The sequence below is a fragment of the Alnus glutinosa genome, chromosome 10 (genome assembly GCF_958979055.1).
Source record: "Alnus glutinosa chromosome 10, dhAlnGlut1.1, whole genome shotgun sequence".
Taxonomy (NCBI): domain Eukaryota; kingdom Viridiplantae; phylum Streptophyta; class Magnoliopsida; order Fagales; family Betulaceae; genus Alnus; species Alnus glutinosa.
Window position 1 is genome coordinate 27,316,764 of NC_084895.1, and position 23,353 is coordinate 27,340,116.

Here is a 23,353-nt window from a genome sequence, read left to right on the forward strand (position 1 = left end):
TTCCTCGAGTAAACATTGCTCCTCACTAAGGTATAATGCTTCCCTAGCAAGTCAGTGAGCCGCACCATTTAAATTGCGACAAACGTAATTAACTTGCCAGCTTTGTAGGCTATTCAAGTGTCCTCAATGAGATGTCCATATGTACTCAAATTCGCTCATCCTTTTTAAGCGCCTACACTATTTGGAAAACTTCACATTCTAAGATCACCTTAAAAATACCCAATTCATTGCAAAATTTCGATGCCCTCTACGCCGCCATGGCTTCTGCAACATTAGGAGCAATTATGAAATTTTTTAGTTCAGATAGCGTAGCCAATACCTCACCCATACTATCTCTAATAATAACATCAATACTCATCTTCATTTTATGTCTATCCACTAAACCATCCCAATTGACCTTGATAGAACCATGCAAGGGGGCTTTCCAACGAATCTCCGAGGTTTCTATCACCTGGGCCATGGATTTTCTAGGATTTGCATTGCGAAAAGCCACCAATGATTCATTTGCATTGTGACATGCCGTCCACATAAACATTTTCACAATGATTTATGCTGACTTGTCTGTGAACTTTGCCCTTGATCAGTAATTAAGAGTTCTTTGTGTAGATGGTAGGCACTTCTAACTGTAAATTATCCATTAACCGTGGCCCTCCAAATCTATCCATCACAAGTATGAATGGAACTAATAGGAATTTGGCATATATGATTTGCATTTTCTACTCCAAACAGTTCACGCACAACATTAATCTTCCACCTTTTAGTATCCCCATCAATCAATTCTGTTGCCTTAGCTTCTTCGTTGAGAGCCCTCCCCGAAGTACGTATGCTTAGAGAATGAAAATTTAAGAAGAGAAAAGACACATTTTTGTTTCCTAATCCATAAACCTAATGAATCTTTAATGGACAAAAAACGTCACACATGAAAAAAAGAGGGAGAGTGAATTTTTATTTATTTTTTTGTCATTCAGAATCTATTGTAATGACTGCATTTTGAATAATCAAAATCACTATGTTGAATATCACGTTGAACTACATAAAACTGTAATTTTTGATAATATAGCTTTAAAGAATTGAGGTTTAATGCCTCATTTAGGGCTAATAATTTTTTTATACAAACTTAACACGAAATTAATGGGTTAGGGTTAAAAGGTCTGACCCGTTTAATTAAATAAGTCGGGTTATGGTTGATCTATATAGTCTTATACCTATGCCTTGATTCGCGGCATAGGAGCTGACAATATTTGGCATGATCCGCGAACTAAACAAGAATTTAACACAAAATTATTGAGTTAGAGGTGATGAGTCTGACTCGTTTAATTAAATGAGTCGAGTTAGGTTAACCTATAAATTTTTATACCTATACATTGATATTATCTGAATTCAACACATGAACACAAACTATCGCCCTTTATTTCGTTACTAGAAAATATCGATGTTTATCGTTACTTAAAAAAGAGAAACCAACCTGAGTCTCTTCTAAAAAAAAACTTTTAAATTTTCTTTTTTGAAGTTTTCTAAAACGTGCCAAATTGAAGTAGATAGGGTCCATAGGGAGATGACAATGGGAAAGAGTACAAATGTACAAAGGTAACTTTTTCAATTGTTTGCCCACAAAGCAAGACCCCTATCCAACCTTTATGACCCAAAAGTCTCAAGGTAAAATAGGAGTAATTTGTTTTCACATGAAAGATATTTTCTATTGCACTAGCAGCCACTGAGGGTGATGGGTTATCTTCTTTTTGCATGATGAGGTCAAACAAAACTCCTTTTTGAAGAAAACCCATCTTCTCCATCCCACCCACCTTACCTTCAAATCCAAAGTCACATTTACCTTCCATGGCTGCTCTTTCAATAGGCCATTCATTTCACAGAAAACCCATCACAGATCAAGAACTCAGAAAGATCAGCAGCCCAAGAACACTCATCCTTTCATGTTGCCAAAGCCACAAACCAGTGGATAACTCTAACCCCAGAACCAAGGAAGAAGAGAGCAAAAGGAAGTCGCTGTTGCAGAGATCTTCTGCTGGTTTTGGGAAGTTTGGGAAGATTCTGAGAGAGAGTTTGAGCCCAAAGCAGAAGGGTGATTGGAAGGACCTGACTTTGATGAGTTTATCCTTTGCTGTTTATGTGTACATATCACAAAAGCTTGTTTGTGCTTATTTTGCTTGGATGTCCATGCCAAAGCAACTATGGTAGATATGTTTAGGGTTAATCTCTTCTCTGTTTGAAATTTCATGTAGAAAAAGTTGTATAATATATTTGTGGTGCAAGGAAGTTTCCCTGTTTGGGCTAATAAATTCAACAAAGAACAGAATCAAATTATTCAATCTAACTTCAGCATTATGTGGAATATTTATTATGTGCGAGAAAAGCTGATTAGAGATCTCTGACTTTTTTTCTCTGTTTGAAATTACGCAATTTGAAAAAATAACTATTTCAAAATGCAATTAATAAAAACATAGTTAAACGATTGATAAAACTTGTAAAAGACTGTTAATCCATTTAGACACAGTAACAATAACATGTGTTGAAATGGATTTCCTCATTGCTGCAAGGAGTTTTTCTAATAGGCCCATTTGCACAAAACTATTAGAAGAGAATTAGTGATGCACAAAGCTCAATCATTTGAGGGAATGAGCTGCTGGCCTAGAAGATACCATAAATCATACTGCTACCTTGAACATGCATAAAAACAGGCAACTTCTATGATAATTCACCTCTCAGAACTGCCCAAACATTGAAGTTTCACATAGCAACTACATTGCTCATCAGCAACATCTATATATGAAGTCCTTTAAAATATAATGCCAATCCTAAATCCTAAGGATGAAACTGTACACAATGCATAATATGCTTGTTTCACAGCCTATGTAAAAGAGAAAAGTACTGCTGGTGGCCAAGACCACCATTTGCACCAGAGAAAGAGAGAAATTGAATATTAATTTTGTGGGCTAGCAAGCCCACGTAGCCCAGACACCAAGCCCATTTAATTCAGGTATCAATCCATTAACCCAGGAGTACCAAACGTGCATGGCAGGGAATCCATTCCCAAATCATTATCGCACTACTTAGCCACATAACTGCCACTTGGTCCATAATTTACAGTTGAGGAGTGATTGATGCACAACCACAACAGTTATGTAATTGTTGTGCACCACTCTAGAGACATGGGATGAGTCCCACGTGGGACTCATGTGGTAGAACCCACCATATGGGACCCACCTCATGTCTTTAAGACCTTGCACAACTGTTGTGTAAGAGTCATTTTCCTTTACAGTTAAACTGTGCGTCCCTAACTTACATGGAACTCATGTGGTAGAACCCACCATATAAAACCCACCTCATATATTGTGTAAAAGTCATTTTCCTTTACAGTTAAACTGTGCGTCCCTAACTTTAAGGTCAGGCTATGTTCAAGGGGATGTGGGATGAATCACCCGAGAAAAATGTGTTGTAGTACATGAACTGACAGAAAGCAGTTGAAAACAAGCCACTATAAAAGGTAGCTCATTGTCAGGCAAAAGAGACTTGGTCTTTGTCCAAAATTCTGCGCACTAGCAATTTATCACTTATCTTCTCAAAACATATGCCGACTTAAACATCAGAATTATCCTCCACCTGTATTCTCTGGCATACACCATTGTTTATTTTTTTCTCTTTTGCATGTACGAATTGATTAGTGTCGGATTGACTGTTCTAACAAATTTATTGTTTTAGGGTCCACTAGAATGTCAAAAGTCCATTTATAAACTCATTTTCGGCCTCATTATAGCATTCACTAAACAACTGGGTGTCTCTGTCACTGAAACCTTGGGACAGTAAACATCCAACACCAGAAATCTCATATTTGTTTAGCATACAAAACCTCTTGCCCATCTGCTCATGAAAGATTTTGATTAGTCTTCTTTGTGCCCTCCACGCCTGAAGAGGCGATAGAATAGTGACAGCAGCCATTGCAAAAAGAGAACCAGCCGATTAAATCGCTTTGGTTTGGGTTCAGGTCTTGGTCCAAAGATTCCTTTATAAATCTCCTTTTGCTTCTGATAAACAGCCTTGTCATGCTCTGCAAGCAAACGTAACTCTCTTGCAATTGCTTTGTCTTCAGGTGCAAATTTCTGTGCCTTTAGGAAGTCCTCCCGGGCGGCATCTGTTTGCCCAAGTTCTGCTTTAGCCTTGCCTCGTCTAAACAGGGCTTTGACATTGTTTTCATCCTCTGTCAACACCTGTGAGCCCATCATCACATTAAGAATCCATTTTTTTAATAACTAATTAAATAAGTGTTAATTTTCTAGAATCTCATTGATCACCATATACATATTCATGGGTGTTGATTACAAGAGAGAGAGAGAATTTTGTTTTCTAAAATGTTTGTTCCCCATCACAAAATATCAAATGATAATGATATTTTGTGGATAGTAAACTGTGTTCTGGGTTGTCTGCAAACAGCTGGTAGAATTTTCATTAAGAGACATTTGATGGGGGAAAAAGAAGTGAATTATCCAAAGGAGTTAGAGAAAGAAAGGAAGCAACTCTTAAGATTTTTTACCCTCATGCTTTCATAGATTCAAATGCAATAAAAATAGCCATACAGCACACTAGTGAAGAAAAAGATATTATAGAAATTATAACAGTGGCAAGACCATGTCAATAGGGTTCTTAAATGCTTTTAAGTGTTTATATCTGGGCTGGTAAGGAATTAATTTAATTCCTGAGGGCATATCTAGGTGGCACGTAGATCTTTAAAATTGATTCACCATTAGAAGAAAACACCAGTTTTTTTCCATGCGTGTCATAAAGACAGTTGAAAATGTAGGTTTGTGACATAAATATGCCAACTCAAGCATGTTCTAAAATGTCAAAAAAAAAAAAAAAGAAGCATGTTCTAAAATTCCTAAATAAGACTCGAGATTCTTTAATATTGTCGAAACCAAATATGAAAAATATTTTTGCATAGCATTTCAAGTAAATTGAAATATGTCCATGAAACTATATACTTACAATGCTGCATTGCGCGATCGCGTCATCATAGCGCTTGAGCTTTATTAGGCATGCTGCCATGTTAAGGTGACATGGATTCTTAACAGCTAAAGCCATGTCCCTGTACTTCCCAAACAGCTGGAACATGAAGTCATCATTCATATATGTGATAGCCTGACATGAAGACAAACTATCAGAACTTGCTTAGAAGAGATAAATTGTGTACAGACTCAGATGCTGAGAAACAATAATATTTAAGGGACATTAGTGTGTAACCATTGAATATTGTTGCATAGCCTCCTCCAGTTTTTCCTCCTTAAATAACTCATTTCCATCCATCTTTCTGCGATCTGCAGTACCAATCCTTTCTTCCACAGTCATGTCACCACGAGTTTTCCCCTATGAAATGCATTATGCATCACCACATATATGCGCTGTTAGCAATCCTACGAATTCAAGCTCATACAATCAAACAGAAACTTTGAACATCCAGAAGTACTTTGAAAGTCATTTAAGAGCAACTTACTTCTTTGGTCTCATCAAACCCAATAACCTCAACTTCATATATTATGTCTGCCTTGGGTGGAACATTTGGGAAAGAAAAGTTTCCTTCTTCCCCATAACCTAATTCCCAGCCCACATGTAACAGGGCTCGTTCACCAGATTTCATGCTGGACAAACCAATTGCCAAACCAGCCATTTCTTTCTTCTCTGTTGCAGTAAGTAAATATATCAATGTATGTTTTAATAAGATTGGTTTTTTACTTATCAAAAAATAATATATCAATGTATGTTCTATAACATGTCCAATAGAACATTATAACAGGTAGATATTAGCTGATACTTATATGATTAAAATGCATATGTATATGCAAATGTGTCAAAAAGAGCGTGCACTAGGTGTGTTTATCCGCAGTTGAAGGCAGCTGTATTCCCCAATATTCTTTTCCTTTTGTTGGTTTTTAATCTTCACATATAATCCAATTTAGAACAATGAAAATGGATATTTTATATTTTCATCAACATCTTGGAAATAACCATCCCTTAACTTCCGTAGTCCATTTGCTACAAACTCCACACAGAAATGAAAGTTAATGAATCACTATACCATTTTCACCCATTTCATCTATATCAGTCACTGAGCTAAATATAATAAACACCACTCTCGGTTATTCAGAAGGTATGGCCTGAAACAATCATATATAGAAAAGTATAGCATCAAGGGAATTAATAAAATTGATAGGGTGAAACTACAATAAGATTATCAAAAAACAATAGGATTATCCATGCAAAGTTTCATGCAGATATTTTGTTCATTTCAAGAAAAGAAAAGAAAAGAAAAGAAAAAGGTATTAGGGTCATATAGCAAATACCTTTTCCTAATACCAACTCAATAGGTCTTTGTTCATTCCATGTGTCTTCAAACTTGTGCTGGCTGCTTTCTGTCCATGCCCTGTAGTGCACTATCACACATATGTGGTTTGGAAAGGATAATGAAGTTAAAATCATCCATAAACATCCAATGAACAATTTTTAATAGCTTCTCAGATGAGTAGAATATTACTAGATGTCCAAAAATCTAGCATCATGATGCCACAACAATCTGTAACTCAACTTAACTAAGCTTAATCCTAATTAATTAAGATTGGCTACAAGAATCTTTATACACTGCGACCCTCTACAGGGCCATGCCAAAGCAATATCTAGCATACATAACATAAGGTGCATACAGTTCAGGAAATCAGAAGCATTAGTTGCCATCTCATACAACTACAGATAATAATCTCATATACAAGACAACTGGCTGTTAAACCCTGTAAAACACCCCTCTTTTGAACTATAATTCTACAATGCACCCTCTCTATTGGCGCTTTGTGCACTCAGCCTTAAAGATAATACCCTATGAATTGTTTTAGTGTCTAAACATTAAAGTTTTCCTATTATCTCCAGTAGAAGTCTTATTTTGCTGTGTGTAAAATTACCCTTCAAACGTGCATGCATATACAGAAAAAAGGCAAGTAGTTTCATAAATGGGAAAACTTATAGAGGTAAATTGGAAAGCCCACTAGAAAGTAATATGCGCTTTGTTTATTCCAGGAAAGATCCCTTGGTTGGAATAATGTAATTTGTCATTTAGTGAATAGGACCAATTTATCTTGAAGCAGTATACTTTAAATGGTAGATGTATTTCTCTATTAATTGGAGTAGGTGGTTAAAAACTTTTGGAAAGAAGTTTTTCTCTAAGATTCATGAAACCCAACAAATGAAAAACAATTCTCACCCAAAAAAAATTCAGGAGGTCATTTTACCTAAAAATGAGCTTGCTAGATATGAAAACAACTGCAACATGATTGCCAATAGAAGAGAATAATGAAGATACTTTCATGGAGCCACAGAGCCAAAAAACTTCTCTGAACCTATTGGGCAAGACTTTTGTAATGGATTCCAGTATTGATCTATATTTATTATATTTAGGAATTGCCCAGCCAACCTAGGCAATATAATATCCCATACCAACATCAATGAGTCAGAAACCTCAACTTGCAAGGCACAATTATAAGATACAAAATTTAGGGGAAAAAAAGCCTGCAATCAGAAAATATTTGGAAGAAAGATGATTTATATAAGGGTGATTAATATACAATATTATATAATATTGCCTAATTACATCAAAATGTTCAATACCATTGCAATTTATTTTTTCTTGCTTTAAGGCAATTAACTATTTCTTCTTCTTTTAAGATGACACACATGAATCAGAGACCATTTATCAGAAGCTCCAAAACAAATTGGCAATTCTGCTGAAGGAATGAGGTAAATTAAAGAACATGAATATTTTTTTCTTAACATATTAATATCTTTGTCTGTTAACATGTTAAAAGAAAAGGGAAAAAAACTTCATCAACATAAAGCATTTTCAACTTAAAACTAGCTGGTATTAGTAAAATGACTGAAACACTCGCAACAGTGTAAATATTTGAACCTTAGCATGCCAGTTAAGGACTCCTCAAATTGATCAGTCTAGTCTTTGCCACGCCATTTTCTACAACCTTATGATATATGACTTCTAAAGATAATCATCATTGGAAGTTTCAGTGAAATATTGGGAAAGTACTATCACATGTTCAATGCCAGACATCAGACACCTGACACCAATACAAAAATTTAAACAGATCAACTAAAGGTGCGATTGTATGATAGTATTAGTGGCTAATTAGTTGCAGGTATGGGAATTCCAATATTTTAAGTTTCATGGACACGAAAGAGGACCAAAAAGAAAACTAGAATATTTGTTTAATGCTGGAGATAAATGTCAGGAGAACAAAAATAAGCAACCATCTAGCACTTACAGAAGCATGTTGAATATTTCGATGGTTTCTGACCACGACCTTCCTTAATGATTTGCTTTGTGACTTTCTCATGAAGGATTTCCACCTCAGAATCTGCTTTTGGGGGGCCATTAGCATCTTGAGGAGGTTCCCCATGCACAAATGCAGCATTTTCAGCTACTATTTCATTTTCATTATCTTGATCTGCAAAAGGCATGGCCATAGATGGTATAAATACCTATTAGGATTCATGATTTAATTTCCTAAAATTGAAGTTCAGTACAATTGGAGCAGGTAAGAACTGCCCATTTGGAAAATCTTTCCTCAATCATACCAATGCAAAGAGAAAAGGACAATTTTAGTGTTGATAATGAGGTGAAATCAAAGAGAGGAACACTCTAGCAAGACTGTGTACTCATTAGAGCATAAAAAAATAAAAATAAAAATTAATTAATTAAAAAAATAAAAAATAAAAAAAGCATCTTTACGTCTCTACACCTCCCACCATCCAGCATACTTTGAGCTAAGCATATAAGCTGAGCTTTTGATAAGCTCAAAAAAAAGAAAAAAAAAAAAAAAGAGTTACAACTAATAGCGATTTGCAAATCTACTCTACTACGTTTACAAATTAAGCCTGGAATTTCCTTTCATTATGAATCAAATGTGATACATAAAACAGCTCAGAATTATTGGCATGACAAATATCAAGAAAAAATCTTCAAAGTTTTCAGATAAGCACTATAATGGGTCTTTAATCCAGCATATTTGATAGAACAAATATATTAGGCTGTAAAACCGTGCTCTATAGCTGAGCATTCATTGAATATTTATAGGAGAATTACAAGAGTGCATAATAGACTAGGACTCTTATACACGCTGATCATAATAGATTAAGACTCCTATACATACTGAAAGTAGGACTCTATAACTCCCTCTATTTAGCATACAATTAGACTTAGGACTCTAGCTTAGAACCAGGAGTCTGGATGAGACCGGATGAGATAGACTTCTTATCAACCATTTTCGGATAGAGTTGTGCCGCACAAGACTCATACTTGGAATGGGGGTCTTGTGTTGTAGTTGCATTAATATCCTCCCTCAAGCTCAACGGAGGAGATCGCACATTGAGCTTGTAACAAAAGTTTTGAAACTTGGCGGAAACAAGTGGCTTAGTAAGAACATCAGCAATCTGATCCGAACTTGGAACAAACCAAACCACTAAGGATTTATCAGCAACTCGGTCACGGACAAAGTGAAAATCGATCTCCACATGTTTCGTACGTGCATGAAAGACCGGATTTACCGACATGTAGATGGCTCCAATATTGTCACACCAAAGTATTGGTGGAGTAGACTATCCAATCCCGAGTTCTTGAAGAAGTGCACGTATCCAAAGAAGTTTTGCTGTGGTATTTGCAACTGCTTTGTATTCGGCCTCAGTGGAGGATCTTGAAACTGTCGGTTGTTTTCGTGAACTCCAGGAGATTAAATTAGAGCCAAGGTAGACACAATAGGCACCTGTAGATCGGCGATCATCTGAACATCCGGCCCAATCAGCATCGGAGTATGCTTGTAAGGTATTGTGAGAGTTGCGATGAAGAAGGCCATGAGAAATTGTATGCTTCAAGTACCGAAGGATTCGTTTGACAGCTTGCCAATGTGGCTGGAGCGGACGATGCATGAATTGACATACACGATTTACTGCATAGCTGAGGTCAGGCCGAGTGAGAGAGAGATACTGTAATGAGCCAACCGTACTTCGATAGAGAGATGGGTCGTCCATTGGAGCACCTGTGAATGCCGAGAGAGTTGAGGAGGAAGCCATTGGAGAGGTGATCGGTTTTGCTTCATGCATATTAGTTTTCTTCAAAAGGTCCATGATATACCGTTTCTGAGAGAGCAGCAGACCCGAATCCATCTTTAGGACTTCAACACCAAGAAAGTAATGGAGATCACCTAGGTCTTTGACAGCAAAATCTGCACTTAGAAGTTGTAAAAGTTTGGTAATAGCAGCCGGATCTGAGGCTGTGATGATGATATCATCAACATAAATAAGAAGATACATGGTGATTGTCTCAGTGCGATAGAGAAAAAGAGAAGCATCCGCTTTGGATCCCACAAAGCCAAGTTGAATTAGCTTGTCACTGAGTCTTGAAAACCAGGCTCGTGGGGCCTGTTTGAGGCCGTAGATGGCCTTTTTGAGTTTGCACACATGGTTAGGAAAACTAGGATGAACAAAACCTGGTGGTTGCACCATAAAAACATCTTCAGAAAGAAACCCATGGAGAAACGCGTTCTGGGTATCAATTTACTTCATGGGCCAGCCGGCTGAGTCGGCTAGAGAGAGGACTGTCCGAACTGTTGTAGGCTTCACAACTGGGCTGTAAGTCTCTCCATAATCCACCCCAGCCTGTTGATGAAACCCTTTTGCTACAAGGCGAGCTTTGTGTCGTTCTATGGAACCATCGGCCTTCCTTTTAAGTTTAAAAACCCACTTGCATCCTACAATATTGTGAGAAGGATGAGGAGGAACAAGTGACCAAGTCTGATTTTGAAGAAGTGCATTGAACTCGGTTTGCATAGCATTTCTCCATTCTGGAATAGGGGCAGCATTGGAGTAGCATGTGGGTTCACAACTGGCCGGAGAAGCTACTGTCACTAAAGCTTGAGGGGCTGGATATCTAACTCGACCATCTGTTAGTTGCCGTGGCTGCACAATGTTGTTCATGGACCGAGTTCTCATAGAGTGTACTCGAGCTGGAGGCTGATCTGCAAAGGAAGTGGAACAAGGCATACTGGAAACTGCTGGAGAATGAGAGGAAGAATCAGGGGTGGACAGGGAGTGAGAAGGAGAAGAAGATAAAATTGGAGGAGAGGCCGGAGGACATATAGTGGTAGAAGGAGGAGGAAACAATGAGGGAGGAAGCACAATAGGAAGAGGAACACTGGGAGACTCGGAAATAGGAGAGACCTTGGAAAATGGAAACCGGTCTTCATGAAAAATGACATCTCTAAAGATGTACATCCGGTCAGATTCTAGATGGAGACATTTATAACCCTTGTGATTTTGGCTATACCCGAGAAAGACACATTCTTTTGAGCGAGGAGAAAATTTGTGAGAGTTATAGGGACGAAGATTTGGATAGCATGCACATCCGAAGATTTTTAGGAAATTGTAGTCGGGTGGTGTATGGAAAAGTTTTTCAAAGGGAGATTGATGATTTAACAAGGGAGTTGGCATGCGATTAATGAGGTAGCAGGATGTAAGACAAGCTTCATCCCAATATTTTTGGGGAAGATGGCTGTCAGTGAGCAATGCCAAAGTGGTGTCGATGAGATGTCTGTGTTTACGTTCGACACATCCTTGTTGTTGATGTGTATGAGGATAAGAGAGACGGTGATTAATACCCACAGATTGAAAATATTGATGAAGATTACGATACTCACCACCCCAGTCAGATTGAACACTTATAATTTTATGATTAAGTAAACGTTCAACCATGATTTGAAATTGAAGAAAAATGGGCATGACATCAGATTTTGCTTGAATAGGGAAAACCCATGTATAACGAGTGAAAACATCAATGAACGAAACATAATAACGATTTCCATTAATTGAAATAGTAGGAGATGGTCCCCATAAATCCGCATAGGTGATGGAACAGGTTTGAATATTTCGGACTCTTGTACACGCTGATCATAATAGATTAAGACTCCTATACATACTGAAAGTAGGACTCTATAACTCCCATCTATTTAGCATACAATTAGACTTAGGACTCTAGCTTAGAACCAGGAGTCTGGATGAGACCGGATGAGATAGACTTCTTATCAACCATTTTCGGATAGAGTTGTGCCGCACAAGACTCATACTTGGAATGGGGGTCTTGTGTTGTAGTTGCATTAATAAGGAGTCTGGATGAGACCGGATGAGATAGACTTCTTATCAACCATTTTCGGATAGAGTTGTGCCGCACAAGACTCATACTTGGAATGGGGGTCTTGTGTTGTAGTTGCATTAATAATATTAACCAACAGAATTGGGTGGAGAATCCAAAGGTTAAACATTTATAACGTTCGAAATAAAATCGTCAAACACAGAATAACAACAACAACAAAAATCAAATATTTGATTATGCAAATTGAAGTTCAAATGTATAATAGCTCACCAAGTGGTTGACTTTGCTGCTCCTGAACTTCATCCATTATTCAAAATTCAACAAACCCAAGGGCTTTCCTCAAACTTCTGCACAGACCCAAGTCAAATAAAGCACCAATCAGTACATAAACAGTTTGAACAAAGGAGTATATTCTACGCTCCGTTTGGTAACTGAGAAAATGTAGCTGGAAAAGGAGAAAACCCCACTCAGCTGAGCTTCTAAAAGAACCAGTTTAGCTCAGTTGACTTCATTTCTTAAAAAAACAAATACACCCACAAAACATAGTGTACGAATCCAAAGCTTCAAAATTTTCTCTTCCACGCTCCCATGGATTTTCTTGGCAACCAAACAGATCGTAGAGAGAGAGAGAGAGAGAGAGTGAGTATGGGTTTACTTGCAGTGGGAGGAGTAGGATCGGAGAGCTTTGCACTTTGAGGATTTGTTGGGCAAATGCGATCAAATGGATTGTTTTGGCTTTTCAACGATCGAAGAAGATTCTAGAGACAAACAAAAGCATTAAATTCCAAATGCCGAGTACTTCAACTTATTGTTTCTTTGTTCGATCTAACGGCCCACGTGCTGCAGGTTCTTTGCTGTCTAGGGAGAAATTTTAGACTCTGGGATATATATAATTTTTTTAAAAGTACCTTAATTTTTATTTATTTTTTTATTTTTACAAATTAAAAGTGTGTTTTAAATAAACTTATTAAAAGTATTTTATTTGAAAGTGCGTCTTTTAAAAAATGATCATTTAAAGCTGTGAAATAATTATTATTTCAAATCGTAAGTAAGGAATTAATTTTAAAAATGGCACAATTTTAAAGGTTAACCCATAATTTTATCAAATATTTAACTATATTTTTAAAAATAATATATTAAAATTACTATCTTTTATGTCAAAAAAAAAATAAAAAAAATTTCTATCTTTTAAATAGCACGATTAATTTGAAATCGCAAGCCAAACGAAAGTAGACACTAGAGGTTGAAACTCTTTACTAGACATGACCATAATAACATCTTTGTAGTGCCCGAAAATAAAATAGGGAATGACGAAACTTAAAGACTTAGAGAAAATAAAATGAAAACATGTTCGAAGGGAGGGTAGGCTAAACACGGTATGAGTGAGGACAATACGCTTGACAAATCCAGTGTTAAAAGCGACAATATGACTAGCAAATCTAACGATAAGCGGGAAAAATACGTTTAACAAATCATATACTACTAAGAGGGGGCAATACGGCTAACAAATTATTATATAAAAAAAAAAAAAAAAAAAATTATTAGGATTAGTATTTGAAAATATGAGTATGCGTTGTATGTATTGATTTGAATATTGTTTTTTATTATTATCTAATATCATCTATGTTAACCTAAACTATATACATACAAATGCTCTTAAATATTTCTGGTAAAAAAAATAATAATAATAATATGGAGACACTTTTGAAAATATGGAGACACTTTTGAAGCATGCGGAGAACGTGCGTCACGTGAGAATCATATTTCTTTCTTTCTACTTTTCTTTTTTCCTTTGTTCTTTTCTCTATTTACCTATGCCCCACAAGACTTTAATTAATAAAATAAAATACTTAGAGTACAACAACTTTTATTATAAATTCCTTACAAATTCACCTTATAATCCATGTTTTTTGTAAAATGAGGTCAAATAAATTGTCACGTGACCATTCACATTTTAGTAACCGACATGGTAAGTACTGTAAGGACTCTCACGTTAGCCAGTAAAAACAATTCACATTTCAGTAACCGACATGGTAAGTACTGCAAGGACTCACACATTGTTCTTATATCATACATTATTCGAACTTAGAACCTCTCCTGCTTAGGCTAACTAAATGGGCTAGAAAGGCCCGCTTCGAGAGGGCTTATTCTATGGCACACCAAACATGAAGGTGTATTAACCATATTTAGAGAAAAAAAGTTAAGTTATATCTGCATTATCAATTAAAAAAAAAAGACTAATTAAGTTATAATTATAGTTAGTTAGAATTACTTATAAAGTACAGTTTCACTTAATAAATAATTAATATGAGATTTAACACCTATAAATGCCTTTATAACCCCTTCATTCTATTCTATGTAGATTATTATTCATCTGATTGGGTCAAAAAGGGATTGCCCCCCTGCACATGGTTTCAGAATCAAGCCATTTTGCAGGAACGAATAAGCAGCTACTTAACTTAGCAGAGACCATGGGAATAATTCAGAAGGCATCTCCTTTCCCGAGTTGTGATCATGAGAAGAAATGCTAACTACACTTTCTTGCATCTCTTGGGTACTAATGAGAGGGATCGAGGTCATGGGGCCTGTAATTCTAAAGATCTAGAACCTTCGTTTAAAATGAATAGTCTAGATTAAACTACGCAAACTTTTTTAAAAAAATATCATAATAAAAATAATTAAAGGGTAGTCGGCCACCTTACCATTTTACCCTTTGAGAACTATCTTATGGCCCATGAGGGGGTAGCCGACTACCTCCTTGGTTGACCGTCCCTTGAACCCTCGGAGTGGTCACACCACCCCTCGAGCCTTTGTAAGGCTCTAATTAATGTAACTGATCACCTGAATCATCTTTTTACTTATTTTGATTTTTTTTTTTATTTTTTTGAATGAACGGTCTGGATCCTTAAAATTACAGCCGGTCCTTATATGATATATTGATTCATGATTGGAAGTATAGAACCACACTAATGTAAAGATAGGACAAAATTTTAACTATTTAATTTGAAATCAACAATTAAGATTAATTTACCAATTCTATATGATAAAATACTTTAAAATTTCTAGAAGATTTTAATCTAATTATGACCTATTTATTGGATTGTAACAGCTGTCTTTGGCAAAGACTATATATAGGTTAGTTGTGTTTGTTATGGTGGGCTTTGGGTTAGATTTTTTTTGAAAAATTATAGTATGGGCTTCGTGCAAAGCTTTTTTAAAGTATTAATTAAATAATTAAATCTATTTTTTTATCGGTTTGTGAACGGTGTGGAATGGAAAAAATATGATTTAAAAAAAGAATGATAAAAGTCCAAAAAAAAAAAAAAAATTAGTTTCGATAACAGAAGCAAGAGAAGGAAAAGGAAACATGAAGGAATGGTCGGAGAAAAAGAAGTTAAAGTAGATAGGGTGATCGCGACCACCCTTGCCACATTAATTGGATGGATTGTGCGACCAATATCCTTCTTTAACTTTTTTATTTTTATACGAAATTTAGTGATTTGCTTATGAGACATTTTTAATTAATGACGTGATATGTTATGGCGTAGTTTTTTTAATGACGTGTCTATTATCCGATTATTATTCGATTAATAAATAAAATAAAAACTTGAGTCCTTTTATTTCAATCTTTTCATGGCTATATATCTGTCCCTCTAAATATTGTCACTCTAGATGTGTTTGGCCAACACAACGTACATATATGGGTTATTCTCCTAAGAATAGTCCTTCGTTTTCCCCTGAAAGTATGCATTCATTCCCAGCCACTCAAACTCCCCGGCGAAAACCCGATCATCGTGATCGGTAAAGTCAAACAAAAACAAAAACAGAGGATATTTGAACAGAAATACCCATCGTTGATCGAGAAAAGTGAATTAAACAGGAAAGAAAATGGAAGAAAATAATGGTTTAGATGACCCATGTGAGGGCAGGCTATCAGCAATATTTGCAAGAGCAGCAAAACACGTATTCGGCTTCTTCTTAATGGTGGTTCTTTGCAATCTCACGCACTACTTTCTAAGGCCCTTTTCACAGCCACGCATCACCTCCGATACCCTTGTAAGTCTCTCTATTCTTCTCTCTCAAGCAAGAAATGAATTAACCAAACACAAAAAATTTCTTTAATTTTGATCCAAACGTGAAAAACAAAAACAAACAAAAAAATATCAAAATTTTGATTGATCCCCAATGCATCACTGAGTGATGGGTCTGAACAAAGCATTGATGTATCTATATATCTTTGTGTGTGTGTTTCATAGAATCTATTTACATAACAGAGGTGAGGATGATTGTGGTTGGGGTCGCTTAGAGTTAGTCAGCCTAAACTTGCAGCACCGACCATGTTAAATCGTCGGTTATCTCATAATATGGAGGTTATGAGGATTAATATGTTAATTAAATGGTTAAATTTATCATTTCTTATTCGCTTAAACTTTTGAGATAACTGGTGATTTAACAATGTTGCATGCAAAAGCTTGACGAGTTTTACCCTTAAAGCAAGCTTGTGTAGCCAATAACTTCTTCTCCCCTTATATCTCTATAGCAAATTCGGCAATTGTTACGATTTTAAGTGTTTCTCATGGTTTAAGTGCAATGACAACCATGTATATATAAGTTATTGGGTACTCTCCTCTTGCACACTGGTTTTAAGGGTGGATTCTACCTAAAGTTTGTATAATTTGATATCAGAGCCAGCTATCAAGTCGAGTTATATAAGATCGGACACAATTTGTTGAGTATAGGACCGAAAGAGTTGTGGCTTTATGATCAAGTTACAGTAAAGGCGACTTATAGACTGGATAGCTATGAATAATAAGCTCAAATCCCACACGGTCTGCTTCATAAACTTAACCATGCCTTGTGTAGGCTTTTGGGTAAACACATGCTAGTGGTGTCACCTCGCGCATAGCATTGGCCGCTTGTTATGCATTGGCACCAAAAACGTGCTTATTATTTTTGTGTGCTTTTTTGGACACGTACAACTGTTATTCCAACGAACAATTTTATGTTTGAATTTCAGCATTAATAATTGTAGTTTCAACAGGCATAAATTGCTCTCATAATTTTATAAAGAATTGTTTCAGAAATTTAAAATGTAACACGCTTGTTGTTAAGAATAGTATTCAGAATTTACAATCTGTTCTCTTTGCAAAACTTATTATACAAGTGGGAGACAATATTTATCTTTAGAGATAGATTTAAGCTCCCCTTACTGTCAAGATTTCAGCCATTCCCATATAGTATTATTCTCTGCTTTCTTTTAATTCCAAAAATCCCACATTTCATTTCAAACATATCTATGACAAGCATTGCATGTATCATTATACTAAGAGGTGGTTTCTTCTTCATCTAATCCCATAAACATTCTTTCAAAATCATGTCTTTTTCTTATGATATGCAGGTGGGGCTGCTGATTGGAAACTTAGGCATTGTACACAGCTTATTTGATAGAGCAGCAGCTCAAGTTCTGCGTTTCATCATCGATTTCGGCATGATATGCTACATGTTTGTGTTAGGCATAGAAATGGATCCGTATGTACTCCTGAGAGCACCAACTCGGGAAGCTAAAGTAGCCTACGCCGGAGTTCTCTCCACCTTCATCATGGCCTGTTCCATAACCCCATTTCTCAACTTCCCAGAGAAAAACAAGACGCTCTGCATCCTCGCCCTCTCCACTTCCCTCTCCAGCACAGCCTCCCCTGTTCTCACCCGCCTGATAACCAGCTGCAAAATCGGGAAATCGGACATCGGCCGCCTCGTGATTGCGGCCGGAATGCACTCCGATTTCATATCCACTCTTCTCCTTTCCATTGGCTACATTGTATTTCCAATAAGAGGAAGTAAAGAACCTTCACGAAAGATCGGTCGGCCTCGAGAGATCATAGAGATGAGTTCTGCTCTGGTTCTGCAGATATTGGTATCTGCAAAAGTTTCTCCAGTTGTTATGAACTGGGTTAACAATGAGAACCCTCCAGGGAAACCCATGAAAGGCACACATCTAGTTCTGTCAATTGCTTTCATGGTGTTGGTTTGCAGCTGCTCCACTGTATACGGATACAGCTCTGTTCTAAGCGCGTTTGTGGCCGGGATTTTCTTTCCTAGCGACGGGAGAGTCTCCAAATGGGTAATCTCATGTTTGGGTGATAATTATTTTTCAAATATTGTTTTTAGAATTTAAATTATAAAAGAAGATTTTATTCAATTTTATTTTTTTTAATTTTATCTTAGGTTTTTTAAATCATTCAAACATAATTTTAAAAGACAAATTCTCTCGGTATTAGTAATTTTGAATTTTAAACTGCACACCCAAACGTGGGATGCGTATGCATATTTAAAAAGTTTAAGCGGATGCGTATTTAATACATAATTGGTCCACGTGCTTTTCCGTGTGTATTAAATCAGTTTTTGAATTTTTAAAAGTGGTAAAATTAGTCCTTGTACTTTTTGACAGTGTAAAATCAATCATTTTGTTTACTTCCGTTAACACGGATTATTATTATTATTATTATTTTTCCTGAGTAATTTCTAGTTGTAAGTGAAGAATGGTGATGCAAAGGCTAAAGTGTGATTTTGTTTCTGGAGATGTGGTGGGGATGACGTGGAGCGAGGGGATCAAATGGAGAACTGATTTGACAGTATTTGATGATTGCCGAGCAATGATTATGTAGAGGTGGTACACTCGGCGCAACACGATTGGACCAACTGACTTATTTTTTTACACGTGACAAACGACTTACTAGCAAAAGTAGACGGAATGATTGATTTTAAACTGTCATAAAGTATAAGGACTAATTTTATCACTTTTGAAAACTCAAGGATTGATTTGATACATATCGAAAGTACATGAACCACTTTTGTATATATTCCTAAGACAATAGAAAATAGTTAATTTAATCATTTAATTTATGTTCTAATATTCTCCCTCACGTGTGGGTTCAAATTCTCCTATAATTAGTGTTAGTGAAGCCCTACACGTGAAATATTTAATTGAAACGGGAGATGAATGCTTGAAATAAAATTCGAACTCAAGATCTTTGTTTTAATATTATATTAAATCATCATTTCTTTTAAAAGCTTATGCCGATAGTAAATAATTAATTTAATCATTTAATTTATATTGTAACAGGTAATTGGCAAGGTCAACTACTTGTTAACTACCATTTTCTTTCCCATATTTTTCATTTGGATGGGGTTTGAAGCTGATTTCCGCGAGTTTGAACCTAAACATATGGGAACCTGGGGAAGGTTACTTCTGCTCTTTGTCATTCCAACGGTGGGGAAAGTCGTCGGAACTTTGGTTTCTGGGGTGCTCCTCGGGTTCCACTGGCCGGAATCTGTTGCACTTGGGCTGCTTCTATCGACAAAGGGCCATTTTCAAATTTATATGGCTATTGCTGCTAGATCAGTAAGTCTCTCTATTTTATTCTATTATTTTCATTTTTTGTTTGAAATAAATTGTTTATCCTCTCTTCTCATAAGACTAAGGGTCCCTATGAATTTGAAGTCTGAAAAAGTGTAATCTAAAAACACAGTTAATCGTTTAGTAAAATTACAATTTAACCTTTAAAATTGTAGTTTAACTTTTAAATAGTGTGTTTTTGAAAACGTGTCTTCTTGCTTGCGATTTGAAAATATAGTTTTTTTTTTAAAAAAAAAAAGGTTTTCAAACCGCAAATTTTTAAAACGCACTCCCAAATAATACACTTTTTGCGATTTGATTTAAAATCACACTTTTAGCCTGCAATTCGCAAACTCAAATTCACTCCGAGTAATCACTAAGAAACTTATTCTATAGGTAATGACCGTCATATCACATTGACACTTATTTTATCAAAATATTTTCATAAACATTTTTCTCCATGAGTGTATACAAAAAGTGCTTCTAATTCTAGTGCAAGTCATGCTTTTAGGGCCTAAAAGCAACATAAATATAAGAGTAATGCTTAATGCTACACTCTTATCTCACATTCGTTTTATTAGATTGATCTAGTAGTGTCCATCAGCTCTTGGATCAACTTTTGTTAAAAAACAAAAATTCAAAGGTCGATGAACATTGTCACATCAATCAAGTATGGTAAGAATGAAATAGGGTGTAATATATATTAATTGTTTCTTGTAGCATTTGGACACACAAGTTACATGCATTGGACAAAGTATCTCCAAGCCCTCATGAAAGGAATATTTTAAATATAATAACATTGTTTCACAAGTTACATTTAACTAATTGTTTTGTGTTTGAAAATCAACTTTTTATTTTTTATTTTTTATTTACAAGTACTGATCCAAGAGGATTGATTTTACTATCACTTCGTCAAGTTGTATGATAGTCGTATAACAATCTACTAAATAACATTACCCTTTTTGTTTTGGACGACTACATTTGACAAATTGTTATAGGAACAAATAAAAATATATGCAGCTAAGAAAAAAGATAGCAGTGTAATCTAAGTAATCATGACCCTCCTAAAAATGATTCTGCATAATAATTAAGAAAAAGAAGACCTTAAACAGTCAACAAAAATTTCATTGACTCATTTTAAATTATAATCTAAGCCAGAATGAAATGGATTTTATTAATTCCTGAGAACAGGTTATTAATGCTCAGCAAATAATGAACATGGTTTCAAAAGAAAGACTGCAATAATAGCTATGATTTTCATGCCAATGCAGTTTGGTCTCACATCTACATCAACCAGCATTGTGATGGTGATTGCAGTCTTTTTCACTGTTGTCCACACCCCATCAGTAGTGGCACATATCATCAAACGTGCAAGAAAACGAGCACCAACACAAAGAATGGCACTTCAATGGCTTGACCCTGCAAATGAACTCCGGATCTTGCTATGTGTTCATGGACCTCAAAACGTGCCTGCTGCCATTAACTTCATGGAGATTTCTCGCAGCACAGCCGAGCCTGGAACTGTTGTATTTGTCACCGACATTATCGAACTCACCGATGAAATAGCCGCCACGCTCGTGCAAGGCGACGGAGTGGACACGGTGACGGTGACAGACAAGTGTGTGACGGAGATGAGAGATCAAGTCACCACTGCAGTTCAAGCCTATGTGGACCAGAATGCTGAGGGTCTCAAACTCAGACGAATGCTTGCACTCTCCACATTCAATGGCATGGCCTCAGACATCTGTATTTTGGCAGAAGAGTTGATGTTAACACTCATCATCTTGCCATTTCACAAGAGCCAGCGTGCAGATGGAACATTGGATACAGGCCATTCAGGGTTCCGATACGTAAACCGCAAGGTAAAAATCAGAAGAAAAAAAATAAAATCAAATAAAATTTGTAGAACTTTTAAGCTCCTAAAGGAGCTAATGGAATTATTTAAAAGCTGGAAACTTCACTTACCCCCTTTTAATTTCGCATCTCCATAAAGATGTCTTATTAAATCCTAACGGAGGATGTCAAAATGCACAAAATACACTGTTTTTGCAGGGAGTATAAGAGACATTTCGCTTGTTTGCATTTTGATTTAACTCTAAACCATAACGGTAGGGGTGAAATTAAAAATGGCAGAAAAATAAAATACACACATTTCAAATTTTGATAATTCAAAGTCAACATTGCAAAACCCGTAACACTTCGAGAGTGTTTCAAATGATTCACAATGATAACAGGTAGAGCTCTTTCCAAACTTCCAGATTGTAGCTTGATGATAGTTGTGGTTTTCAACAGGTGCTTAGGAGTGCCCCATGCTCAGTGGGAATTCTAGTGGACAGAGGCCTTGGACTGATAGAAAAAATATCAAGATCATATGTGTCTCTCAACGTTGCTGTTATTTTCATTGCTGGCAAAGATGACAGAGAAGCCCTAGCCTATGCCGGCCGTGTAGCACGGCATCCCGGAGTAAAGCTGACGGTGATAAGATTCTTAGTGGAAACCAATTCGGAGAACACGAGCCAAAGAGCTGGCAACTACAGGGTCAACATTGCGGAGCAGGAAGAGGAGATGAAGCTTGATGATGAGTGTTTTGCAGAGTTTTATGAAAGGCATGTTGCAGGAGGGCATGTTGCTTACACAGAGAAGCATCATGCAAATTCAGCTGAGACTTATTCTACTTTGAGGTCATTGGAAGGGCACTATGCACTCATCATTGTAGGAAGGGGGGGAAGGGTGAACTCACCGCTGACAGTGGGCATGAATGATTGGGAGCAGTGTCCAGAATTGGGTCCAATAGGTGATGTTCTTTCAGGGTCTGATTTCTCAGTGAAAACCTCTGTTTTGATCATCCAACAACACAGTGTAAGAGGAGTGCTAGATGGGCTTGAAGATGACTTCTCTATCATGTAAATGTCTCAAACCTAGTGGGGTAGCTTAGGACTTAGAAACTAATTGTTAATGGAAGCAGATAATATGTAGAACCTTAGTTTGTAAAAATGACAACCCAAGCTTGTTTACTTGAAAGGGTCAAGAAAAAAATATTAGAATATAGAGGTAAAACTAGAGGAAATTAACAATGGAATGACAGTAAATGAATGGAAAAGCAGTTCACTGTGGGAAAAAGAAAGTTTATGGAAGCAGATGATATGTAGAACCTTAGTTCTTAGAAATGACAACAACCCAAGATTGTTTACTTGAAAGGGTCAAGAAAAAAGGTAAGAATATAGAGGTAAAACTAGTGAAAATTAACAATGGAATGACAGTAAATGAGCGGAAAAGCAGTTCACTGTGGTCTGTCTTGCTATGGCATCCCCCTGCAGGTTAATTGCTTGATGGGGGGATAACACATTCTGGCATTTCTCATCCTAGTGTCTTCAATCAGTATCGAACAACACTTTTTAAGAGGAAAATAAGATAGAGATTCTTAGCCATTAGCCATTAACAATTCGGACACTAAATGTGAGAAAGAGAATATGGAGCTACATGTTTAAGCAAATTTGGGACTGTTCGACCACCTACTGTGGTAGGTGGGCCCAACATGACTCTTTCACATTTGCTACTTAGATTGCTAACAATTTGAACAATAAATTGCTCTGAACAATAAATGGCTAAAGATCCAAACCCATTTCGCTGTGAATGGTTATTGTTATTACAAATGATGAGCAATTCAGCCAATCTCCTATTATAATAAATGAGATTCAAAAAAAAAAAAGAGTCCAGTTTGCCACTTTTTTATTTTTTGGGTTCTTCAACGT

General features: G+C 36.3%; 2 protein-coding genes across 5 annotated transcripts; one reads left to right on the forward strand and one right to left on the reverse strand.

The window, feature by feature from the left end:
* Nucleotides 1-3,729: 3,729 nt before the first annotated feature.
* LOC133880134 (peptidyl-prolyl cis-trans isomerase FKBP42) lies at nucleotides 3,730-13,052 on the reverse strand. Of its 4 annotated transcripts, none has more exons than XM_062319018.1 (8): nucleotides 12,865-13,052; nucleotides 12,476-12,552; nucleotides 8,328-8,510; nucleotides 6,351-6,440; nucleotides 5,504-5,688; nucleotides 5,254-5,376; nucleotides 4,999-5,151; nucleotides 3,730-4,223 (listed from the first exon to the last, which is right to left on the reverse strand). In XM_062319018.1, exons 2-8 carry the CDS (start codon nucleotides 12,510-12,512, stop codon nucleotides 3,897-3,899), a joined length of 1,098 nt encoding a protein of 365 aa, XP_062175002.1. In that variant the 5' UTR covers nucleotides 12,513-12,552; nucleotides 12,865-13,052; the 3' UTR covers nucleotides 3,730-3,896. The 4 variants fall into 4 exon arrangements, with proteins under 4 accessions (XP_062175002.1, XP_062175001.1, XP_062175003.1 ...); XM_062319017.1 differs by having other exon boundaries at nucleotides 12,861-13,052; XM_062319019.1 differs by lacking the exon at nucleotides 12,865-13,052 and adding an exon at nucleotides 12,673-12,824.
* Nucleotides 13,053-16,093: 3,041 nt separating this feature from the next.
* Nucleotides 16,094-22,615, forward strand: LOC133879285 (cation/H(+) antiporter 28). Its single transcript, XM_062317814.1, has 5 exons — nucleotides 16,094-16,261; nucleotides 17,604-18,326; nucleotides 19,329-19,607; nucleotides 20,873-21,463; nucleotides 21,894-22,615. Exons 1-5 carry the CDS (start codon nucleotides 16,094-16,096, stop codon nucleotides 22,506-22,508), a joined length of 2,376 nt encoding a protein of 791 aa, XP_062173798.1. The 3' UTR covers nucleotides 22,509-22,615.
* Nucleotides 22,616-23,353: the final 738 nt, after the last annotated feature.